This window comes from Canis lupus, chromosome 36 (genome assembly GCF_048164855.1).
Source record: "Canis lupus baileyi chromosome 36, mCanLup2.hap1, whole genome shotgun sequence".
Taxonomy (NCBI): domain Eukaryota; kingdom Metazoa; phylum Chordata; class Mammalia; order Carnivora; family Canidae; genus Canis; species Canis lupus.
The window spans coordinates 6,080,961-6,105,363 of NC_132873.1; the positions used below are offsets into that span (position 1 = coordinate 6,080,961).

Genomic DNA, 24,403 nt, shown 5'->3' on the forward strand with positions numbered 1-24,403 from the left:
GCTGACCGGTAAATAAATTTACGTAAGACTTCTCAGGCAGTCAGGGGATATGCTCTCGTCCCAGGGAGCTACATGAGTCCTCACCAACTGTCTATTAAAATGTAGCTGAGTGAGCACTGCATGGAGGAGAGTCACCTAGTCTCAGCCCTTCCCTCCAGACACTCACAGCTCGGAAACCACTGAGTCACCAGAGCTGTTGGAAGGAAAGGAGAGAGGCCCAAGCCCCATGTCTGTCTGGTCCACCTCTTCTGTCCACCAAACCAGATGCCCCGGGGAGCGGCGGGGACTCCCACACACTGCTGGTGTGTGTGTGTGTTGAGGTTGGGGTGCGGGGACAATGCACAACTTGTCTGGGAAACAACTCAGCAGTTTCTTTCTTTTTTTTTTTTTTTAATTTATTTATGATAGTCACAGAGAGAGAGAGAGAGAGAGGCAGAGGGAGAAGCAGGCTCCATGCACCGGGAGCCCGATGTGGGATTCGATTCCAGGTCTCCAGGATCGCACCCTGGGCCAAAGGCAGGCGCTAAACCGCTGCGCCACCCAGGGATCCCAACTCAGCAGTTTCTTAAAAGCTAAACATACATGTATCGGAGGACCTGGGCATTTCATTCCTAGGTATCTACCCAAGAGAAAGAAAAGCAAATGTCTATACAAAGATTTGTACACCGATGCCGATGATCATAGGAAACATATTTGTAACAGCCTCAAATTGGAAACGGTCCAAATGTCTGGCAATGGGTGAAGGTGTGAACAAAATTGTGGTCTCTCCCTGCAGCGGGGTACTATTTAGCAGTAAATGGGGACCTCTGAGACGTGCACCCACCTGGAGGAATCGCAGAATACGTACGCTGAGTGAAAGGAGGCAGGCAGTACAGAGTGCATACTGCAGGGCTCTGTTTTCATAAAATTCTGGAAAACTGGTGTCTAGTGGTAGGAAGCAGAATTGTGGTTGCCTAGGGATGGCGAGGGAGAGGGAGCGATTACAAAGGGCATGAAGACATTTTGGGAATGATGGGTGCATTCTTTATTGCGAATACGGTGATGGCTTTGTGGGTGATACCAAGGTCAAAACCCATCATACTGTACAATTTATACGAAACGTGTTACAGGTCAACAGCACCTCGGGAGAGCTATTGAAAATGAAACACAACGAAAGCAGACTTTCAAAACAGACTCCAGACGGGGTGGTCAGGAGTGTGGGGAATGAGGGGCTGGGGGAGAGATGGGGTGGGGGTGCGGAGAGATGTCGGGGCCCCTGGGTCTTCTTGGCCAAGGATGTCCTGAGCCTGGAGGGACTTCAGGGAGGACGGTGCCTGGCGCTCTTGCTCAGGAAGAAGCCGGACAGCTGTGAGCTTCCTCAAGTGGCCCAGCTCAGGGGTGGCGGGTGCAGGCCTCCGACCTGCCTCCGCCTCCTGCCTACCAGCCGGCATCCATCCTTCCGCACTTGAGCACTGGCTGCCTCAGATCACCAGCCCAGAGGAGGGGAGGGAGCTCCTGGGTGCGGTGGGCGGCCAGTCCTGGGTGTTGCCATCAGTGGGACTGAGCCTCTCCCTTCTGGGAGCAGGGGGGGCAGCGGCGCTCCCTCTTCTTGTAGTCCACAGAGCAAGCATGGCAGACCAGGCCTCCGCAGAGCCTGGGAGCAGGGCGGGGGAGCGGGAGCTCAGGGATGTGGGTGCAGGAGGGGGGCGCGGGCTTTGAGCACGGCTGTCCCTCCTGCGGCCCTGGGGCTGTCCAAGGAGGCTCCCCGTCCCCAAAGGGTGTCTTAATGGCCCATGCCCTCCAGAGCCCTTTAGATCCAAACAGGCAGGGTCTTGGGCGAGCCCCCTCCCTCCCACTGCTTGTCCTGCCCGTGCTCCCAGAGGGGGGTGACTCCCAGAGGGGGGTGAGGGGAGCAGCGTCCTCTGCACAGGACGTCTCTTCCCAGAGGCCTGTTAATCGGTCTCTTCTGGGGAGGGATGGACGCACAATCCCATCCTCTGAGCCCTTTCCACTGCTCTGGTTCAGGTCGATGCTAAGTGTTGTGTAAGGTGAGTGGCCAGCTTTCTATGGCTTTCCCAAACCCCAGTTCCCGTATCCCTCCCTTCCTGAAGGGGGCAGAGCAAGGACTCTGTGTCCCCGCCCCCCCCCAATTACCTGCACGGGTACCGCCGAGACAGCCGGCCAAACACCCTGCTGCAGGCCGCACAGCACCCTGGGGCCATGGAAGAGAGACGCTGCACCTCCTGCCACAGGTCATCCTTCTCTCTGATGGGCCCGTGGAGGTGGGGAGATCCAGAAGGGGAGAAAGAAGAGATGAGATGGAGTCACACAGACCCCCCCCCCCCACACACACACACAGCAGCGCGGAAAGACAGAGGCATAGAAAATGAGAGGGAGACAGAGAGAAAGGAAGCCAGGGAGTCAGAGAAGAGATGGAGAGAGGTAGATGGTGAGGTAAATGGAGAGAGAGAGAGAGAACAAGACGCAGAGACAGGGACACAGACAGAGAGGGAGAGACAAATAGATGGAGAGACAGAGAAAGGAGAGACAGAAATGAAGAGATCATGAGAGAGACATTGAGAGAGACATACACACAAGAGATGGGGAGTCTGTGGTCTTTGGGAAGATGGACAGTGACACCTGGGTCCCCCTTGCCCAACGTGGCCTATAGATCCCACCTCCTCCTAGGGCTGCTCCCTGATTGTGGACGCCCCCAGAAGTTTCCTATAATGCCCGCAGGTTTTATTTGGCACTTGATGCAAACCCCCTTCTAGTTATGATCTGCTCCTGCAAAACTGTCCTCACTGCTTTTATTTATTTTTATTTTTTAAAGGGGGCATCTGGGTGGATCAGTTGGTTAAGCGTCCGACTCCTGATTTTGGTTCAGGTCATGATCTCAGGGTGGTGAGATTAAGCCCCATGTCAGACTCTTCACTGGGAGTTGGGCCTGCTTAAGATTCTCTCTCTCTCCTTCTCCCCTCCACCCCCTCTCCATCTCTAAAAAAAAAAAAAAAAAGGATGTTTAGGAATGTGGATTAAAATGTTAAAATGTTTTTGTTTTAAATCTAGGATGGTTGGGTGGCTCTGTTGGTTAATCATCAGTCTCTTGATTTTGGCTCAGGTCATGATCTCAGGGTTGTGAGATCGAGCCCCTCCTCCGGCTCCAAGCTGGGCATGGAGCCTGCCTAAGACCCTCTCTCTCTCCTTCTGAGCCTCCCCCTCTGTCTCCCTCTCTAAAAAAAATTTTTTTTAAGCAAAATGATACATACACATGCATTAAAAATCCAAAAGCACAGAAGAACTTAGACCAAAGGGAAATAGACACCCTCCCCACACCTTCCAATGTCGGTGGCAAACCACTTCTTACACTTTTAGCTTTTTCTCCTTGATATTACTCCCACACTTAAATGACATACTCATATCCTCTCTTCCTGACATATCAAGAAGGAGCGTCTTCTACAGAGCTCCTTACCTTGATGTCAGGGGAGTTCGCTTTATTTCCTACCATCCCCACTAGCTGCACCTCCTTCCTCCCCAGGCAGTTAGATCCCTGTTTTTGGTTTCTCTATTACTACAGCAGCTTTACGGAACACACTCACACATTTATCCCTCACTCATCCTATGAAGCACAGATAGCATCCTGGTTGCCATTCTGTGATACGACCGTGGTGCCGCCAGCCTCCGTTGGTCTTCAGCTGGCCTCCTTCGCCCACCTCCTGCTTGTCACCCAGTCCCACAACGTCCAATATGGTAGCCACTAGCCACGTGTGGCTACTTAAACTTGTATTTAATTCAACTAAAATTCACTAAGATTAGGGATCCCTGGGTGGCGCAGCGGTTTAGCGCCTGCCTTTGGCCCAGGGCGTGATCCTGGAGACCTGGGATCGAGTCCCATGTCGGGCTCCCGGTGCATGGAGCCTGCATCTCCCTCTGCCTGTGTCTCTGCCTCTCTCTCTCTCTCTCTGTGTGACTATCATAAATAAATAAAAAAATTAAAAAAATTCACTAAGATTAGAATGTTAGTTCCTCAGTCACACCAGACGCATCAGAAGTGCTCAGTCACTAGGTGTGACTGGTAGCCACCATATCGGATAGGGCAAAGTTCTAGAACATCTCCATCTTCACAGAAAGTTCTCTTGGATTCTATTCTATACTTAATATTGTTTAGATGATGACCTTCACGTTTGTTCTATAATTGCAATTGTTTTCTGTGTTTTGTTTTTAGGTTGATTCTAACATTTAAAAAAATCAATTAATAGTATTTGCATTATCAGACAATATTAAGCATATTGCTTCGGGGAGAGTTCAGATGGGTTTTAAACATGCCCTTTCTTGGAAATTTCCTATTTTTCCAGGACTTTCCAGTTGCCTTTCTTTGCTCTTTGAGTGACTTGCCTTACGCATCACCTAATTATTCCCTCTCCCTAACAAATTCTTCATCATATCAGGTGTTCTATTGATTCTCTTTCTCCCCAGAGACCTTCCTCCTGGGTCCTCAATACTTCTGCAACAGCCTGGACTCTCTGGGCTTGCTGTCCACTTGTCATCTCGGGAATTCCCTTTGCTTCTGCCCTGGGTTACTGTGACTGCTTCCTGAATTCCACGTCTTCTCTTTTCTTGGCTTACTTCCTTGTTTTTCGGAAGCACATCCTTAATTAACTTCCCAAGAAAGGCTGTGTGGGAGTGGGAGTTGCTTTTTCTGTGACCTGTCTTTCTGAAAAATGTTTTTTCCTGAATCACCTTCCCTACTTGCTTCATAATGTGGCTGGACCTAGAATTCTAGGCCAAAATTTGTCCTTCCTCAGAACTTGAAAGTATGACACCACTGATTCTTTTTCCTTTTTTTTTTTTTTTTTTAAGCAGACTTCACACCCAGCGTGGACCCCCAGGTGGGGCTTGAACTCATGACCCTGAGATCAAGACCTGAGCCAAGACAAAGAGTTGGATGCTTAACTGACTGAGCTATGCAGGCGCCCCAGCACCGTTGATTCTTGACATGCTTTTCCATGTCTTATTTCTTTCATAAGTGACATGTTTGAATATATTGCCCTCATCTTTGTTCTACAGAGATTTCACAATGGTGTGTATCTGTGGGCTTTTCCCTTCCTTTCACTTGTGTTGGTCACTCAGTGACATCTTTACATCTAAAGACCTATGACCATCAGAGTTGAGAAAGTCTCTCATCATTTTATCTGACAATCTCCTCCATCTTATTCTCTCCTTTGGAATTGTCAGTTGGAGAAGATAGTGAAACTCCTGGAGTGATTCTTTATGTTTGCAATTGTTTCTCTCGTGCATTCCATCTTGTCATGCCTTTTACTCTGTGTCCTGAGAGACTGCCTCCTCTTCCTTTTCCAGTCCTTATGAATTAAAAAAATTTTTTGAGAGATATTTTTAATTTCCAAGAACATTTCTCATCTTTTGCTGGTCGCTTTGCACAGCGTCTTGTTTCATGGGAGATGTTGTCTTTTTGTTTATCTTTGTCTCTTCCTTTTATGTACTAGATTCTTCTCAAACATCTGGGGATCTCTGGTTACCATTTCATGTTTAAGTTGCTCAAGCTTCAAGTAGTGGACAGGGGCGGTTGGCTTGTGGCATCCCTTGAGGAAGGACTGGGCAGGGAGATAGCTGCTATGCAGACAAATGCCAGAACACATTGTTCTTTGGGGCATCTAACTTTTTTAGAGAAGGATGCTTTAATGATTTGCCTCAGAAATAGACCCCTTGGTGTTAATATTCTGCAGTCAAGGAGGCAGGGGGGTGTACACTGCTCTTTCTAATGACTTTATCAGTTAATTTTCCCGATTTCTGTCTCTCATTTCATTTCTGCCATTTGAGATGTTCCTGGTGACCCTGGTGTCTCTGGCCCTGAGTTTTAACTTGGGCTAACTCCAGTGTCTACTTTTTTCATCCATTTTCTGGTTTCTGGAAATTAGCAGAAATCTCTTTTTTTCTGGTTGGCTCCTCCACCTTTCTCTCTATTACAAGTTTTATTTAATAATTTTTTTTATAATCATTCTAGTGAGATTTCTGGATGGAAAATAGGTGATGTGCTATCAGTCTGCCATCCTGATGCAGAAGTCAGTCTCTGTGGCTTTCCTCCCCTATTTTTGCTTAGGGCCAGATTTTCCATGATGCGTCTGCAAGGGACATTAGGTTACGCAGTTTGGAATCTTGTGATGAGTTTCTTTAACACAAGGAAAAACATTTTTCTTTCCTGATGCACTGCTGTATTTTTCCTTGGAACACCTGATGACATTTAGGCAACTGTTTCCAGTTTTGATTGTCCCGCCAAAATGCTCAGAGTTAAGTTTTAACCCTAACCCTAATCCTAATACCTCGGGAGTATATATTTTTCCTCTTCCATTTCATCTGTTTTTCTTTAACAATCATATGTGTGGACACTTGTGTCTTTTATTGTTGGCTACCTTAAATTCTTTTGTGAGATATACAGCTAATTTTTTATATCCCCCTTTTTCCCAGTTGACGGCTACTTGGAGGAGATCATTCCTTAAATTGTTCTTTCCAGATTGACCTCTCCCTTCTCTCATCTTTAATATCACTTGGATTTTGTGCAAGAAGATTTAGTCCTAGATGATTCCTCAATGACCTTCCAATTCTAATGGAACCTGAGTCCAATGGTATCCTGCTTCCTGAACTGGGTCAAAGTATAACACTAGCTCCCTACTAGCCAGAAGAGCAGAAACCAGACTTTACAAAGCTCCTCCATCCCTCTGTGGCTTAGTGGTTTGGAATCAATCCTGGTGCGCTCAGCCTCTGAATCCAGGACAGCTGACCCAGGACGGCCCATAGACCCACCCAGAGGCCGAGGAAGCCCAGCAGGCAGTCAGGTACAGGACATTAGCTCCTGCCTCACCTCCCCTTTCTTTCAATCCTTTCTCCATCCATAGGCTCCTTTCCTTTCCCCTAACCTTAGTAGGTGTGTGTGTATGTGTGTGTGTGGGGGGGTGTTTGCAGTGGTGGCGTGCCTTACAGCCAGTGGACTCCATGCAATTCATTTGCTGTGTGTCCCTGGTGGCCTAGTCAGCCTCTCTGAGCCTTAGTTTCTTCATCTATAGAATGAGGAGAACAGCTGGGATGACTAAAGGAAGGAGAAGAGGCAGGGTACATAAAGGATTCAGAACCCTGCTTGATAGTTTTTAGTGGAGTGGAATCTTCATTCCCGTCTCTGCATCCCACGCCACCCCAACCCACACTCCTGCCCCCCGTGGCCGCCCTTACCGAACCAGCTCCAGCACCCTCATCTTCATGGCACGGACCAGGTCCCGCTGCCCTCCAAGCTCCTTCTCGTACTTGGCGTCCCTCTTCTCAGCCTCCTGCTGCTTCTGCTCCAGCTCTGTCTGCAGCCGGGCCCTGTCTTCCTGACACCTGGGCAGGGGAGGAGGGCTCAGCTCTCAGCGTGGCTGCTCGAGCCAGGCCTCTACCTGACAGGGAGCCCCCCGGGGAAGCTGGTGGGGCCTCCTACAGCTGGTGTGTGCACACACACCGTACACACCACACACACACACCAGCAACACACATGCTCGCATACACACACGTACTACACATGTACTTCACGCCCTCACGGCCCCCCATGTCACACACGCCACATATACACACACACAACACAGAACACCAACACCGTTCCACATAAGTCACAACACACCACACACACCACACACACCATATAACACACATAACCACACACTACATACTGATATCACACTGCGTACACTTGCAACACACCATATCTACACACAATACACAACACATATACCACATACCATACACACACATCACACACACACAACACACACACCATATGCCACACACACTGTACACACTACACATATACACACCACACACAACACACACAGTCACATATACACACATACGCCACACATTCTCCTCACCTCCCTACACCCTCCTATGCCACACATACTCACACACACATAACACACAGCACCATACACCACGAGCTGAGTGCTGTAGAGCATGACATCTATAGGCTGACTCCTTACCAACTGTTCAGAGGAATGAAAACAGGGTGTATATAGCCTCATGTGTTCCCTTAGAGAGGATGAGCCAACATTTCCATTTGCATTTCATTTCTTTTCTTTTTTAACATTTCCATTTTAAAATGTAATTTTTCTTGAAGGGCATGCTCACAATTGTGGCAGCTCTCTGGAGGGAAGGGGGGTGACCCAGGCTGGATGGGCTGTGCCCAGCTGAGAACAATTATTGGTTTGGGAGGGAGGTAAGTGGTGTAGGGCTTGGGGTAATTTTTAGGTTCTAAAATATTCTGAAACATTATAATACATTGTATTTTCAGTTAAAAAAGCAATATTAAACATATGGCTTTCTTGGATTTTTGTTTCAATTTGGGCTTGGCATCTCCTCAGCTCTATTCTTGCCTCTTCTGTCTTTGATGGCTTCCTAGAAAGTTCCAAGAAATCTACTGGACTGGAAATAAGAAGGTCCCCGCCCTGGGTTCTAGTCGCTCCCTCCATCACTCAGATAGGAGGGTGTTGCAAAGGCGGGTACACATCCTGTGACCTCAGATGTGTGTGTGTGTGGCCACATCCCTGGGCTTCAGTGTGTTTGAGACTTGCAAGAGGCTTGACAATGAACTAAGTTATGAGTTTTTCCAGCGCCGCTGTGTAGCACGCCTCAGAGAAGAAAGCTGGGTGGGGTGGAGGAGCTTAAAATCAAACCAGCCACAGATCCCCTCGGAAATTCTGAAAGACCAGTCAGTCCCTGCAGCCTTAAGGAAGGGTGTCCCTGTGCTCAGGGCCGTGGTCTGACTTTTAATGAACATTCTGGTCTTCAGTCTCCTTACATCTTAGTACCGATGTTTCATTTTCCTGAGGTAGTTTAATTGTGCTCTGATTCCAGGGCCTTTGGCGTGGCTGGTGCTGGCCCTGATGTGAGTGAGCATTGTGCTTACGGGGTGTCTTTGAGTGGGAGGGAACATTTATTAAACACCTATGGGGTGCCAATGGCTGTTTGAGGTGGCGGGAATAGAGAAGTGCATATGCAGAGGAAGACACAGACATGGCCAACAAGCACATGAGAAAATGCTCCGCATCACTTGCCATCAGGGAAATACAAATCAAAACCACAATGAGATCCCACCTCACACCAGTGAGAATGGGGAAAATTAACAAGGCAGGAAACAACAAATGCTGGAGAGGATGTGGAGAAAGGGGAACCCTCTTGCACTGTTGGTGAATGTGAACTGGTGCAGCCACTCTGGAAAACTGTGTGGAGGTTCCTCAAAGAGTTAAAAATAGACCTTCCTACGACCCAGCAATTGCACTGTTGGGGATTTACCCTAAAGATACAGATGCAGTGAAACGCCGGGACACCTGCACCCCGATGTTTATACAGCAATGTCCACAGTAGCCACACTGTGGAAGGAGCCTCGGTGTCCATCAAAAGATGATGGATAAAGAAGCTGTGGTCTATGTATACAATGGAATATTCCTCAGCCATTAGAAATGACAAATACCCACCATTTGCTTCGATGTGGATGGACCTGGAGGGTATTATGCTGAGTGAAGTAAGTCAATCAGAGAAGGACAAACATGGTCTCATTCATTCGGGGAATATAAAAAATAGTGAAAGGGATCATAGGGGAAAGGAGAGAAAATGAGTGGGAAATATCAGAGAGGGAGACAGAACATGAAAGACTCCTAACTCTGGGAAATGAACTAGGGGTGGTGGAAAGGGAAGTGGGTGGGGAGATGGGGTGACTGGGTGACGGGCACTGAGGGGGGCACTTGACGGGATGAACACTGGGTGTTATGCTATATGTTGGCAAATCGAACTCCAATAAAAAAATATACAAAGAGAGAGAGAGAGAGAGAGAGAGAGAGAAAGTGCATATGGCTCCTGATAGAGCTTAGAGTGTTTGGGGCAGGGGTCAAAGCAGGTGATAGGCTAGTAAGATAGTGAAGTGAAGCTTATGACCAAGATACAGGAGAGGGGGTCAGACTTGAGAGGGTCCTCGGGAGAGGCTCCTGAGACAAGGTGACTTTTCAGCAGATCTAGGGGGTGAAAAGTCAGCCATGTAGAGTCAGTGAAGGACACATGCAAAGGTCTGCAAGTTGGCATGAACGTGGTTTGTTTGAGGAACTGAAAGAAGGCAAGGGAAGGTGAAATATCAGGAAGGGCAGGAGGTAGGGGCAGGCAAGAGATGAGGTGGGAAGGATACAGGGCCTGATCTCTCCCTCCCTGGCCCCAGGAGTAGTGGACTTTAATCTCAATGCAATTGAAAGCCATTGAAGTGGGGCGTCTGAGTGGCTTAGTCGGGTAAGCTTCTGCCTTTGACTAAGGTCATGATCCTCGGGTCCTGGGATTGAGCCCCGTGTCAGCTCCCTGCTCAGTGGGGAATCTGCTTCTCCCTCTTCCTCTGTCCGCCCCCTCCCCCCCGGCTTGTGCTAACTCTCTCTCAAGTAAATAAATAAAAATCTTTTTAAAAAATATTTTTATTTATTTACTCATAAGAGACACAGAGAGAGGCAGAGACATAGGCAGAGGGAGAAGCAGGCTCCCTGCAGGGAACTCGACAGGGGATTCGATCCCAGGATCCTGGGGTCATGACCTTAGTCAAAGGCAGATGCTCAACCACTGAGCCACCCAGGTGTCCCTAAATAAAACCTTTAAAAAAAAGAAAAAAGAAAAAAGAAAATCACCAGCATATTTCAAGCAGGGGCTGATAGACACTGCTGGTGTGGGGGCACTGAGGGGGGCATGGAAGGAATTTGAGTGTATTGAACACCTACTATATGCCAGCCCCTGAGCCCGGTGCTTTATAGCCCAGTTTCATTTAATTTTCACAAATTTATGGGCAGCTAGTATGATCACCATTTTACAGGAAAGAAAATAGAGCTTCAGGGAGGAGATCACACTTTGCCTACAGTCACACAGCTTGGTAAGTGGAGGGAGCAGAGATCTGGATGCAGGCCCGTCAAGCCATACTTTTCTGCCTCTGCATTTTCGTCCATGCAGGGCCCTGGTCACCAGTGGTTTATGGCACCACTGCTGAGTGGGCAGCAGGTGGGAGCAGGGACCAATCCTTAGGAGCCCCTGGTCTGCCTCAAAGGAGTTCAGTGGGGGGTGGGGGTGGGGGAGAAGTGTGATGTTTGCCTATCTCCCCATCTGAGGACCTCTTCCAGTCATACGTGACTTAGTCACGTTAGTCCCTCCAGGGGCAGAGGAAACCTACCTGCTTGGAAAGATGGTCTCACAGAGCATCTGGGCTGGAAGGAGGAACTTTAGAGATCCAACCATCTCCTTTTCAAATCAGGGACCAGAGGCCAGAGAGGGAAGGCCAGTTTCCCAAGGTGCCAAGGCTCAAAAGCTGGGGAGTGGGTATTGGATGCCCCGTAGCCCAGTTCCAAGTGTATTTTCTTAGCCCCCCGTTGGTCTGCTGGGGCCTGATGCTTGGCTGGTCTTGCTAGGTCTCCCGTATGCGTCCAGCCTGGGGCTCTGCACCCGTGGGCTGCTCCCCTACCCACCTTCACTCTATCCTCTACGCCACAGACAGAGCAATCCTGAAGCCCATGGGAACCCCCACCTCCTGCTCAAGACTCTGCTCTAGCCTTCCATAGCACACGGGGGTCTCCCTCTGCTCCAGCCACACGGGCCCGCGTGTCCCCAAGTGCACTTGCTGGGCCCCCTGCCTGGAGCACTCCTCCTACGATATTTGCATGGTCCAGTTTTCCCAGTGATTGGGGCTTCTGCTCAACTGTCACCTCCTCAGAGAGGAAGCCTGCGGCTCTAAGTCTAGGTGACTCTTCTGTCTCTGTCCCCTTTCCCGGACTGATGTTTTTCCATAGCACCCATGACTAGCTGACAGCCTATTTCTATCTGTTGATCTACTGCCTGTCTCCTCAGGTCCCCACTCATGGCCTCAGTAGAAGCACAACAGTGTTGCTGGCTGACTCAGTGGGCCCCGTGGCACTTTGGTCTGGCGGTGGTGACGCAGCCAATCCCAGCTGGATGCCGGGGACCCCTGAAGTGACACGCTCCTCCTGAGTTCCCTGGATCCCAAGAGGCAGGGGAGCGCATCCTCCTCCCAGCCCCAGGAACACAAGTTCCCGCTCTCTGCATTCTGACTCTGCAGCAGGTCCCCGGCCTGTGTGTCTCCTCCGAGCTCCACACCCTGCCGCCTGCCCAACGGCTCCACTTGCACGTCCAACGGGCTCCTCAAACTTAATATGTTCTCACCTCAACTCCTGCAACTCCCCCACAAGCCTGCCCCACCACGGCAGACCGTCAGCTGGGACTGTAGCCTTCCAGCTGGTCAGGCTGGAAAATGAGTCATTCTTGACTTCCGTCTTTCTCTCCCCCACCAGGAAGCCCGGCCTCACAGCTAATCCAGAATCCCGCAGCCTCTCTGCCAGAGAGCATCTGGGGGCTCCCTTGCCTTCCCCTTCCTCATCAGCATCCCTGCTTCCTTACACACTAGCTCCACGGAGCAGGAGCCGCGAGCCCTTGAGAGCACAGATCAGTCCAGAATAGGCACGGCTATGGGGATGGATTAGGGCCTGCACAGGGCTGGGAGGATGGGAGAAAACGGGCAGTGGCTAATGGTACAGGGCTTCTCTTTGGGGTGGTGACCGAGGCACAATTTTATGAATACACTCAAAGCCATCGAATTGTTGGAAAAAAAAAAAAAAAAAGCAAACGTACTTAACACTAAAGCAAACAGCTCGTCTTGTCCCTCCTCTGCTCAGAACTCGGGATGCTTCCTATCTCACTGAGTCAAAGCCAAGGTCCTTCTGGCGACCTGCGAGGGTCTCCTGTTAGCGCGTGGCCTGCCCCTACCTCTCTCCCTCCCTTACTGCACTGAGCCTCAGTGACGGCCCTCGGACCTGCCAGGCCTGTTCCCACCTCGGGCCCTTACTCTTGCGGCTCCTCTGTCTAGAACTTTCTTCCACCACATACCCAAATGGCTTATCCCTCGCTTCCTTCAGGTGTTTCTCACACATGCTTTCTCAGGGAGGTCCCGGGCCAAGCCGCCGTGTTTAACATCACCCCTTGACACATCCATTCCCTTTCCCTGCTCCATTTTTTTTCTTCTTAGAGCTTGTCACATGGGACACTGCGTGATTATCGCGTTCATCGATTGCCTCCCCCACTAGAAGGTAGGCTCCACGCGGCCAGGGATCGGTCTGTGTGGCCCACAGGAGCATTTCCAGCACACAGCACAGGGCTGGCACAGAGTAGGCCGACAGAGGGTCTGTGGGAGGATGGGTGGCAGGACAGCGGTCTGTGAGACACAGTCTCCCTGCCAAGGGAGCAGCCTGGGTCCGGTGGTCTCCTCGGAGCCTCCCAGCTGCTCCCTCCAGCCCGTCTGGATTTCCAGAGAAGGTCCCTGGGTGGGCAAGGCCCCTGCCTTCACTTGGGGCCCGGATCATGGGACTCTTCCCTGACCAAACTGCCAGGCTCAGCTGAGCGTCTGGAGGGAGGAGCCCTGGGGGCCTTTTATGGGGTTGGTTTCTGGGCCCACAGCCTCTCTCAGCCTTTTGAGCAGATACAGTGAACTGGCCGGTGATTCAGTCTGAGGCACAGCTCCTCGGGCTCCCATGGGGTTCGGGCTGGTGCCTCCCGGGCCCTGGGGGCGAAGGTCAGCGTGTGCGAGAGACAGAGCCAGGTGAGCACACTAGGCACACAGGGGCCAAGGGAGCGAGACCCAGAGAGGCGGAGTCAGGCCAAGGAAGACCTTTGCAGGGCGGAGATAGTTGAAAAAATTATGAAGGAGAAACTCAGCCGCTGAGAGAGTGTGTTCCAGGCTCTTGAGTTAACGTGATGACGGGAAGGCAAAGACGCTGGGTGGTGAGAGGTGCTGAGTAGGAGAGACAGAGGCCAGGTATTGGCTGAGCGCCTGTGTGTAAGCCCACTGATTGTGCAGCCAGCTGCCGGGGTGCAGACCTCAGCTCCTCCACTGACCGGAGACGTTGGGGGAATTGTGTGGGGCCTTTGAGACTCAGTTTCCTTATCTAGAAGATGGAGATCCTTAGAGAACCTACCTCACAAGTTTGTTAAAAGGAAATGCCTAGGGGCAGCCCCGGTGGTGCAGCGGTTTGGTGCTGCCTGCAGCCCAGGGCGTGATCCTGGAGACCTGGATCGAGTCCCACATCGGGCTCTCTGCATGGAGCCTGCTTCTCCCTCTGCCTGTGCCTCTGACTCTCCTTCTCTCTCTGTGTCTCAATGAATAAATAAATAAAAAATCATTAAAAAAAAATAAAAAAAAAAAAGGAAATGCCTAGAACAGTGCCAGGGACATAGTAAATGCCCAGTACGTGATGGTTGCGATGAGGGCTGTGACTGAAGAGGGTGAAAGAGACACTGCAACAGGGAGCAGGAAAGTGAGAGACAAACGGACAGGGGAAAGATGGAGACCAAAGGGCAGGGGTGTGGAGGGGCAGGGAGGGAGGCTGGCTTGCGGAGAGGGAGAGGGGAGCAGCAGCAGAAGGGCTGAGGTGAGTGTGGGAGGGGAGGGAGGCTGGGACAGGAGGCTCTTGGAGACACCAGAGAGGGAGGGGCTGGCAAGGGGGCGGGAATGGGAGCTCCTCGGGGAGCCCCAGGTGTGCTGCCCTGATGCCTCAGCATCCTGAGGTTGTGCCCAGCACGGGAGGCACTCAGAAGATGCCTGCTGGGGTGACCCAGGAAGGAGGAGCAGGAGCTGGCGGGGGGGGGGGGGGGGGGGGGGGGGGGCTCCACCCAGTGGCCTCCCTGCCTCCCCTGTTATGTGCTCTGTTGCCAAGGTTACCTGCTGAGCTGCTCCTGCAGTGTCTTCAATTCCCCTTCCCGCTCCTTCAGCAGCTGCTCCAGATGCTGGGCCTGCTCCTTGGTCTTCTGGAGCCCATGTCTCAGGCTCTTGAGGGTGGGAGGTAAAGGGAGGGAGAGGGAAGCTGATGGAGAAAGGCAGAGATCCCAGCCCCCGGGTCTGACTGGACAAACATCCCTGTGAGACCCCAGGCCAGGTGAGACAGCACTGGGGTGGAGGGCAGGGCTGGGGGACAGCGTTGGGAGCAGATGCCCGGCTCTACTGCTGGGTGAGCCTGGAGCCACTACTCTGTCCTTTGCTGAGGGATGAAAGTTTAGAGCTCAGGGGGTTGGGTGGGCTGGGCATGAAGGCTCTGGCCAGAGGAGGCTGAAGGAAGGCCCGAAATCGATGTTGGTGATCTCCAGGAGAAGCAGCTACAAGAGCAGTGAGGTGGCTGCCCCAAGACCTGCTGGGGAGGGGTCTCAGACCCAAGTGCCCGCAGGAGCCAGGCAGGTAGGACTGATGATGAATGGAGTGGACCTGGCACAGGCTGCGGTAAGACCTCCTGGGAGAATAATCATCCTGTGCGGACCAATCAGAACTGATCTGGCGGCTGCAAGGCCCGCCCCCTACTACCACGAAGGCTCCCACCTGTGGGCCAGGTGAGAGAGGGAGACACAGGTATGGCGCTCAGCTGCTCTCACCTTGACCACATCCTGCAAGGCCATCGCTGCCTGTTTCTTCCTCCTGGTCACAGTGGTCACTCCTGTTTCCCCTTGTGGTCTCTCTGGGGCGGCGTCTTCCTCTGCTCCCAGGTCTCGTAGTAGGACCCGAGGGTCCCCCGGAAGGCTAGGCACCTCCAGCTCCTGCCGGCTCCCTGGCATCGTGTCCTCTATTGTCCCTGTGGGGCTGGAGGCCGGCAGCCTATGGACATGACCCCACTCTGCTCCCCCTTTAGGTGTCCCCTCTGCACCAGGTAGGACGCCTCTGTCCTCAGCCTCTGTCCCTATCACCTCCTTCGGAGCTCCCTCGGCCCGCTCCCCTTGTCCCTGGATGCTGGGTGTTGAGTTCTCCAGGCAGAATCCTGTTCTTGGGGCTCCCTGAAGCCCCTCCCCCTCTGGTTCCCACATGCTCTGGGGGGGCCCGAGGCTCCTGGGATCTTCTCTCTTCTTTTCCATGGAGGGACGAAGATGCCTGTGTTGCTGCGACCTGGGGGGTGCAGCTAACCAGTCTTCCCTGGGCGCATCTCGCCGACAGCCGGCGTGGCTAGTGTGCGGCTCCTCTGGCTGGACTCTTGTGGGGTCCGCATGTGCGGCTGAGATCTGCAGAGAAGCCCCCAAAACTCCCTCACAACCAATTCACCAACCAGGTGCGTAGGAGGGGCCACAGACCTTCACCAAGGAACTTGCTAACTCTCAGGGAGTTGAGTCAGGAGATCGGGGTCCAGGCCCAGGAATCGGAATGTTCCCATCGCCCCAGGCGGATCCGGCCGAGCTGTGGTCTGGTCAGGGAGCAGTGGCGTTTCTCCCTGTTCTTTCCTCTCCTCCCTCCCTCCTTCCCCTGCGCCTTCTGCATCGATCTGCCTCCCACGAAGTTCTTCCCACCGTCTGCTCTGACCCTGCCCCCTGAACTTCTCTGTGTTTCAGTTTTCTTGTCTGTAAAATGGGAATAATAGCGTCTGCCTCGTAGGGTTGTGGTGAAAGCTTAGAGACCCACAGCAGCCAAGAGTCACCTCTCTCAGGCAGCCTTCTCTGTGCTCCCATGTTCTTCTGTGCACACCCGCATCACCGCGCTTGACAGGTTGTATTGTGACGGACTCCCCCTTCTGGTCGGAGGCTGTGTCCTCATGGTTTCTGTACCTGGTGCCTGGAAGCTGATGGGGTGCAAAGCGAGACTGGGGACCGGCAAGAGCCACAAGCCACCACTTGGAGAGCATGTGGTCAGGGGCCGTGCTCTGTGCTACATGAGGTCTGTCTCAAAGCATCCTCACGACCACTTGCCAGGGGGGACAAGTACCTTGCCAGGGACCTTTGTTATTAGGGGCAGAACTGGGATTTGAACCCAGAAACCTGGCTCTTCAGTTGCTTCCTGAACTGAACTGAGATGTTTGCAAATTGTCACATGGAGGCTGTTCCCTGGTGTGCATCCTACATGCTTCTGGTTACCCTCCCCCTGCCCCCTTTCCCTGGGTTCCCTGGCTCCCGTGTAGGGTGCCAATGGTCCCCTTCTCTCCCCAATACCCTCACCACCTCGGGAATATGAGCCCTTCCTTCTCCTGTGGCTTCCCAGTCCTCAGGTCTACACGCTGGCGTCTGTCTGTCTGCTTGTGACTGCTCATCCTTGGGGGGCCCAACAGAGATGGAGAGGAGGCAACTCAGAGTGAAGTTGGGCAGAGGTACCTGCTTCGGGGCATCTTTGGTCTTTCTGGGTCTTCTTCCCTGGGTCCTGGCGCTGGAGCCACAGGACCTGCAGTGAAAAGGGGGGCCGGGGGGGCTCTCTCCGGCAGTGGCCTTGGTGCTCAGCTGCAGGACATCCCATCTTTCCAACCCCCCATTCACGGTGCTACCCCTCCCACCTTCCGCCCTCATCCTCGTGGATGCATGCCCCTCTCCATCCACGCACGCACCCCGCCAGCCACTCATGCTGACACCCGCCATGGGTTCATCTTTCTGACCCTCCAACAACTCCTTAGGAGTGTGTCCTGTATGCAGCACCACGCAACTTGGCGGGATTACACTGGGCAAACAGATGCCTGGGGAGGTGGGGAACCGGGGCCTCGGACCGCAAGAAGGGGAGGTGAACTGATGGGACCAGAGGCCGAATTTGGAGCTCACTGGTGGGTGGGTGGTGGTCAACGGCAGTGAGGCACTGGAGACAGGTTTCCCTCCACGCTGGACCTACTCACTCTGAGAACATGGGCCAGGCTTCGTCTAGGTTTGGCCACTGCAGGTCCAAGTCAAAGGCCACTGCATTGAGAGTGTAGAGAGCGTCCAGGAGGTCTTCCCGGAGTTCGGGGCACACCAGAGGGCTCCGGGGGCCATACCATTCCCTGTGTTAATAGTGAGCAGCAGCCTTGGCCTTTGGCCTTGGTGCTATTGCTCCCCCCACCACCCCGAGAATCTGCCTCCGCTGTGCACGACGTGGCATGGTTCCCAAGGCAAGGGTGTGGCCCTCGGGGAGCAGGAGGCTTCAGCATCATGGTGCTACGGGGACTCCTGTGTTCTGGCCGCCCCCCTTGCTCTTTCTTCCTTGATTTTTCCCTCATGGCTCTCATTTTAGTTGCTCTTGATAGTCACCCTCCATCTGGGGCAGGGGGGCGGGGAGAGAGGCATCTTGCACAAGGGAGGGACAGTGGGCTCCAAGGGTGTCAGGAGGAGCACGTCCCAACAGCCCCACCTGGTGAGCTCTGTGTTCAGGAGGCAGAGCTGCAGGGACTCGGCCAGCTGTCCCTGAGCCAAGCAGAAGCGGATGAGAGCGCGGCCTTTTGCCAGAGGAGTCTTCAGCTGCAAGGTGCACAGGGGGCGAATGGTGAGGGGCCGGGGGCTGGGGGGCACTCAGCCAGCACAGACAGACGATATGGGAACTTGTATCATCATGGGAGGAAAGGGGTGGCCGGAGGGATGCTGAGGGCAGGGCTAATGAGATGTGAGGACCAGGTGAGGGGTCTGTGGTCTGCGGGGCAGGGATGGGTGAGAAAGGGGCCCCCGGAGGCCATTCCCCACAAAGGGCCGATGACAGGACCCCCTGATGCTGAGGCCAGCCACCCTACCACCTGGCTCTGGACACCTTGTCCTGTGAGTGAACGAAGTGGACGGGCTCCGTGCCACTCCGCTGCCGCCACAGGGCGGTGCAGAGGAAGTCCCAGTAATCCTTCCGAGGCCTCAGGAAGCTCTTCTGCTCTTTCTGGTCAAACTGGGAGCGAGATGAGGGACAGGAAAGCATAGAGATGTTTCCTCCCAGAAGCGGCCTTGCCTTCCAGCACGCTGAGAGAGGAAAGGGCTACAGTAGACGGGCCTGGCTCCGCCCTGACGGGCTGTGTGACCACGAGCAAGGTGCTGGACCTCTCTGAGCCTTTGGTGTTCCATTCAATCGTTCCAATAGTACTTGTTGAGCACTTGCTTTGTGCCAGATTTTGTTCTGTGCCCTGGGAATTCAGCGATGAACAAACTGACCTCCTGGGCATGTACTTGGTAGTGGAGTTAGCGAACACACTGAGTCAGTAAAACATCTGTTATGTTAGACAGTGCTGCCTGCCAAGGAGAATAAAGCAGGGAACGAGAATAGAAAGTTCGTGGTGTGTGCACACATGTATGTATGTGGTGCGTGTGTGAAATGTGTGTGTGGTGTGTGATGTGTGTGGTGTGTATTTGTGGTGTGTAGGCCCACGTGGGTATGATTTGGGAGGTGTGTGTGTTTTAAAAATTTAGATTAGAATGGCCAGAGAGAGCCTCACCCAGGAGATACCACTCAAGTCCAGATCTGAAGCAAATGAGAAATTGTGCCATCTAGATTTCTGGGGGAAGAACAGTGCAGGCGGCAGCAATAGCAGGTGCAAAGGCCCTGAGGTAGGTGCACTCCTGGTGCGCTTTAGGGAGATCAAGGAGGCCAGTGGGACTGGAGTGCAGCACATGAGGGGTAGACTGGCAGGAGATTCACACCCTATATGCACCTGACACACCTCACGTGTGCACACAGGTACACTCACACCACGCATGTGCATAACACACAGAGAACTAGGAAGGCTACATGTGTGTATGTGGGGGTGGTAGGGTCATCAAGCATCTCAGGGGGTCCTTGAGAATTTAGTAGGATGGGGCATGAGAAGGGCTTAGCCTGGCCCATGATAGGTGCTCAACAAAAGTGCCAGCAGCAGGAAGAGCCAGGCCTAGGACACCTTGCCTCTGAAATGTGAGTCCTCAGAGCCCGGTGGCTGCCCTCCCCACCCCTGGCCCCTCCCCACCCTGCCCCAACCTGGCCCCACCTCACTTCCTAGGCTGCAGTGACAACCACCAAGAGTGAGGTCAGATGTCAGGAAGGGCTTGCGGACTCTGAGGCGGCTGAGGCTGGCGGGCAGCTCTTCCTTGGTATCTGGGGAAACCCTCATGGTTATCTGGGCCAGGAGAGAGGGGACTGGGAGGAGGGCGGTGGGGAGGGTCACCTGCAGGAGCTGCTCCAGGCAGCCACAGAGTCTGTGCAGCTCGGCACTGGCATCTGTCACCGGCTGCTGCCGGCCCCCGTAGTCCTGGAGGATGGCCGAGACCGCAGCTATCGGGGGGCAGGGTGGGGGGTGGTGGACATCAAGCCTTAGGTCATGAGGGCTCTGAGGGAGGGGCTCCCAAGGCCCCTCCCTTCTCCCCCCAATTCCATCCCAGAAAACCTCTCGGGACACACTCACCTTTCAGGTTCCTGGTGAGGATGGCCCCCTCCTCTGCCATGAGTATTCCAAAGTGATGTGATTCCTTGTGGCTCTGGAAGGTCCAGCCAGGAAGGCGCCTCTGGGTTCAGCTGCCCAGTTGTCTCCCCACACAAAGGAAGGATCAGAGCCTAGGCCGGGAATGGGATATATCTGGAGTCACACAGTGAGTTAACTGGCAGGATAAACACACCAGCTCTTCCTTGTAGGCCAGCGTGCGAAGGGGATGGTGTGGCCCTCACTAATGGGCAGTTCCTGGGTGCTAGGTGCCGTGCTCCGTGTCTGACATCCTCGTCTTAGGCCCCGTAATAATCTAGGAGGTCATTAACTCCGTTGAATACCCGGTGAGAGGGCGGCTCAGACAGACAGATGAGTCTTTTATCCGATGTCACAAAGCTCTCGGTGGAGAAGCTAGAGTTTGACCTCTGGTCCGTGTGCTCACACACAGGGCAACTGGACACAAGCGGCCCATTAGTGCTCGGGCCATGAGGGCGCTGGGCTGAGGGAAAGTCACCCCTCTGCCCCACAGGGAGCCTTGCCAGAGCAGTCATCATCCTTGAGGCACACATTCATCCTTTCCTGGCCCCCAGCTGAGCGGAAAATGTGTGTGTTTGAGGAAAGGGAGGCAGAAGTAAAATGAGGCCCTAGAGCTGGGATGGGGCCAGAATGCTGGGTGTGTGTGGGGAGCAGGGCACCTGGTTTTAATCCTATGGTTCTCTCCCGAGGGAACTGTGGCCTGTTACCCCAGTGGGTCCTGGGGCTCAGAGAGCAGTCCTGTGGCCGCTGGGGGCCAGGGGCTTATCCTAATGTAACAGAGTAAAGACCAGGCACGGGAAACCCGGGTGCTGCTGTTGCTGGAATTTCAGGGGTGGGTGGGAGTGAAGAAGCAGGGGACACAGTGGGGCGGGGGGAGGAGAGAAGGTAAAGGAGGGTGGACGGGCAGGATGGTGTTCAGGAAACACTGAGCTGGGAGTTAAGAGACCTGGGTCTCGGGACTCCTGGGTGGCTCAGTGGTTGAGCATCGGCCTTCTGCTCAGGGCGTGATTCTGGGGTCCCAGGATCAAATTCTCCCTCTGCTTATGTCTCTGCCTCTCTCTCTGTGTCTCTCATGAATAAATAAATACAATCTTAAAAAGAGAGAGAGAGAGAGAGAGAGAGACCTGGGTCTTTGCCCTGGCACTGCTACTAACTCACTGCATGACCTTTTGCTTTTCTGGGCCTCAGTTTCCCCATCGGTAGACCCAGGCGCAGATGGAGGGTCTCTGCATCCCCTTCCAGTCCAGATGCTCTACAAAATCCATGACCACCTAGATGTACCTCCTCTGCTCTCCCTTTTCTGTCCAAGAACCTCTGCCCCCCCCTCCTGGCATTGCCACCCTAGATCCCTTCCCTGCTACTCACCTGGGAAGGCCTGGAGAGCGGCCACTTGCGTCCTGCACAGCCTTTCCCAGAGTGCCGCCTGGGAAGTGACTCAGGCCCAGCCCAGCACCCTGGAGGGGGAACCCCTGCTCAGAGCAGGAGGAGCACAAAACTGGGGGCGGGGGTGCAGAGGGGAGGGGGAGAAGTGGGAGGGGCAGGTCAGGGTGCCAGGGCCCAATGGGTGGGCTGGGGGTTGGTACCCCTCAGGCAGACCTGGTGGTAGATGCACTTGTTGGCCAAAAGCCAGCTCACCCTGAGTGACAGCAGCATTTGCCCAAATGCAAGTTTCCTTCCCCAGCTTCTCATTGGAGGGGGGTGGTTGGGGGGTGCGCGTCACTTGCTCTTGTCTTTCTTCCTTGTCCCCACCAGGTGGCACAGTGAGGCTGTGACTGCGGCTCCCGGATCCTCCGCGGGTCTCCAGTCTCTCCGGGGAGCGCGGTGCAGGTGGGGAGGAGGACAGCCCCCCCCTGCCCCCCGCCCCCCCGCCCGTGTGTCTCCCCCCTCCTCCCCACCTTAGTCCGCTGGTCACCAGGGCCATCCTGCCCGCCCCGGCTGCTCCCCCCCTAAGAGAATGCGAGAGAAGCCACGGCGAAGCCTGGGATCCGGGGCCGGGCGGCTGGGCCCTCCCACGCCGGCTGTGCTCCGCCTCCGCGAGGCTCCCCCGCGGGGCCGGCTGGGGCTCGCGGTCCGGGTCTGGGTGCGCGGGGGCGGCGAGGCGGGCGCGGGCGAGCAGAGGGGCGCGCTCCGGCTCCCAGACCTCGGCGACGTCAACAGTGGCCCACGCGGTGGCCGAGCCCGGCTCTGCCCTCGGCCGCCACTTCCTGCCCCGCTCTCCCCGCCTGGGACTCGGTCCCCCGCGGAGCCTCCGGCCCCCGTCGGTGCCCGGGTGCCCTGGTGCCCCGCGCTCTGCCGCGCTCTCTCCTTACCCGCCCCCCCGCCGCCGTCGGTCTGCTGCTCGCCCTCCCAGACCCGCCAGGTCGCCGCCAGCGCCCCCGGGCCCCCGCAGCCTCGCCCCCGCCGGCGCCCCGGAGGCCCCCGCCCCCGCCCCCCAGCCCGGGCCGCCGGCGCCCTCCCCCGGGCTCCCGCCTCCGCTAGCCCGTGCCCCGGGGTCCCGCCCCCCAGCCCGTCCCCCGCCCGCGCCCCGGGGTCCCGCCCCCCAGCCCGTCCCCCGCCCGCGCCCCGGGGTCCCGCCCCCCAGCCCGTCCCCCGCCCGCGCCCCGGGGTCCCGCCCCCCAGCCCGTCCCCCGCCCGCGCCCCCGGGGTCCCGCCCCCCAGCCCCGCCCCCGCCCGCGCCCCCGGGGCTCCCCCGCCCCCCGCAGCCCGGGCCCCCGGTCGCCAACCCCTCGCCCGGCCGGCACTCGGCGGCTGGCGGGCGGCGCGGGCCCCGGAGGCTCGGGCGGGGGCGCGCCGGGGGCGTCGAGGGCCCCGCGGTGGCCGGGGCGGGGGGCGGGCCGGCTCCCCCCGCGCCCCCCTCCCCCGCCCGCCGGGCGCCCGGCCGGATGGGCTGCACCGTGAGCCTGGTGTGCTGCGAGGCGCTGGAGCCCGGGCCCCCCTGCGGCCCCCAGCCCCCGGGGAGCCCCCCGGCCCCGGCCGAGCGCCGGGAGCCCGGGGCCTCCGTCCGCGCCGAGAGCGGGCGGCCGCCGCTTCAGGTAGGGCGCCGCGGGGCGGCGGGGGGCGGGAGGCGGTGGCGGGCAGAGCCGGCTCACCTGAGACAGGTAGGGAGCCGGAGCCGGAGCCGGAGCCGGAGCCGGGAGCCGGGAGCCGCGCCGGGAAGCCGGCAGCCCGCAGCGGGGAGGGGCGGCCCGCGAGCTGGGCCTGGGCCGAGGCCGGTCCTGGGCCTCTGGTGGCCTTGGGAGGAGGCGCCCGTGGGACGCGACTCTTGGAAGGGCAAGCGGTTCAGGTGAGGTGTAGGAGCCGCCCAGGTAGGGCCCGAGTGCTGCGGTGGAGGGGCGCCGAAAGAACGTACCTCCCCCGAGCTGGTCCGGAGTTGACGGTGTGTCCCAGGGTAGCCGACGCCTTGTCACCCGCCTCTGTAGGCAGGACGGAGGGGGCCCTCTGAACCCGGGAAGGCCCAACCAGAGCAAGGACTGACCTGCAGGTGATGTGGGCAGCTGGCCCCTCCCCCCATTCTCTGCCTCCAGTGGGTCTTGCAGGTGGGCAGCTGACCCAGAGGGTCGGGGAGGCAGGTGCTTGTTCCGGATGAGGTGTCTGTCGCGGAACCACTAGGCCTGGCATAGGTGTGGGCACTAGGTTTCTCCAAGGAGGAAGAGGAGGACAAGGAGACATTTGGGGTCACTAGGGGCTAGATAATCTTGCTCTGGGCTACCTGCTTAATCCCAACCTACCTCCCTGTTTGGGAAGTGGGACGGATGCAGCCTCCTCAGGTTTGTTTGCTGTGCAGGGTTTGGGTTATAATGCTGGTGTCTTACGTGCCTCCACCTGGGGCACTCCGTGTTTGGGCAACTCAAAATGTACCCTAAGGCCGCATCGCATCCCCGCCCTTCTTCCCGTCACTGGGGCAGCCAGGAAGCCTGGGGTGTGTGTGTGTGTGTGTGTGTGTGTGTGTGCATGCTGGTGACCCCTCTGCCTCCCTTGACCAAGGCAGGATGACATTCCTGGTTATACCCCACATTGCCAGGGCTCCATTTACTGGGCTCTCAGTCCTTCCCAGCTCCCTAGCGCTGCTCATCACTGCGCTGGTTGATCATGGTGACAGACAGGCGTGGTGGGGCATAGCTGCCGCCCTAGCCCTTCTAAGGGGTGGTGGCCCATGTGTGATGCTGATGGGAGCCTGAGCCTAGCCTAGTGGGGTA

At 55.5% G+C, this 24,403-nt stretch overlaps 1 protein-coding gene across 9 annotated transcripts; it reads right to left on the reverse strand.

Annotated features, from left to right (window-relative positions):
• Positions 1-370: 370 nt before the first annotated feature.
• On the reverse strand, positions 371-22,057 carry RUFY4 (RUN and FYVE domain containing 4). 9 transcript variants are annotated; one of them, XR_012024704.1, is made up of 15 exons: positions 21,573-22,057; positions 21,154-21,298; positions 20,154-20,302; positions 19,917-20,023; positions 18,545-18,670; positions 18,155-18,261; positions 17,664-17,807; positions 17,158-17,224; positions 16,491-16,631; positions 15,463-16,080; positions 14,762-14,868; positions 7,222-7,368; positions 2,134-2,244; positions 848-1,633; positions 371-619 (listed from the first exon to the last, which is right to left on the reverse strand). XR_012024704.1 is itself a non-coding variant. In XM_072812633.1 (15 exons), exons 4-15 carry the CDS (start codon positions 20,191-20,193, stop codon positions 1,531-1,533), a joined length of 1,818 nt encoding a protein of 605 aa, XP_072668734.1. In that variant the 5' UTR covers positions 20,194-20,302; positions 21,154-21,298; positions 21,573-21,661; positions 21,843-22,057; the 3' UTR covers positions 371-1,530. The 9 variants fall into 9 exon arrangements, 8 of the variants coding, with proteins under 8 accessions (XP_072668734.1, XP_072668735.1, XP_072668733.1 ...); XM_072812633.1 differs by having other exon boundaries at positions 371-1,633; positions 21,573-21,661; positions 21,843-22,057; XM_072812634.1 differs by having other exon boundaries at positions 371-1,633; positions 21,154-21,274; positions 21,573-21,661; positions 21,804-22,057.
• Between the last annotated feature and the right edge of the window lie 2,346 nt (positions 22,058-24,403).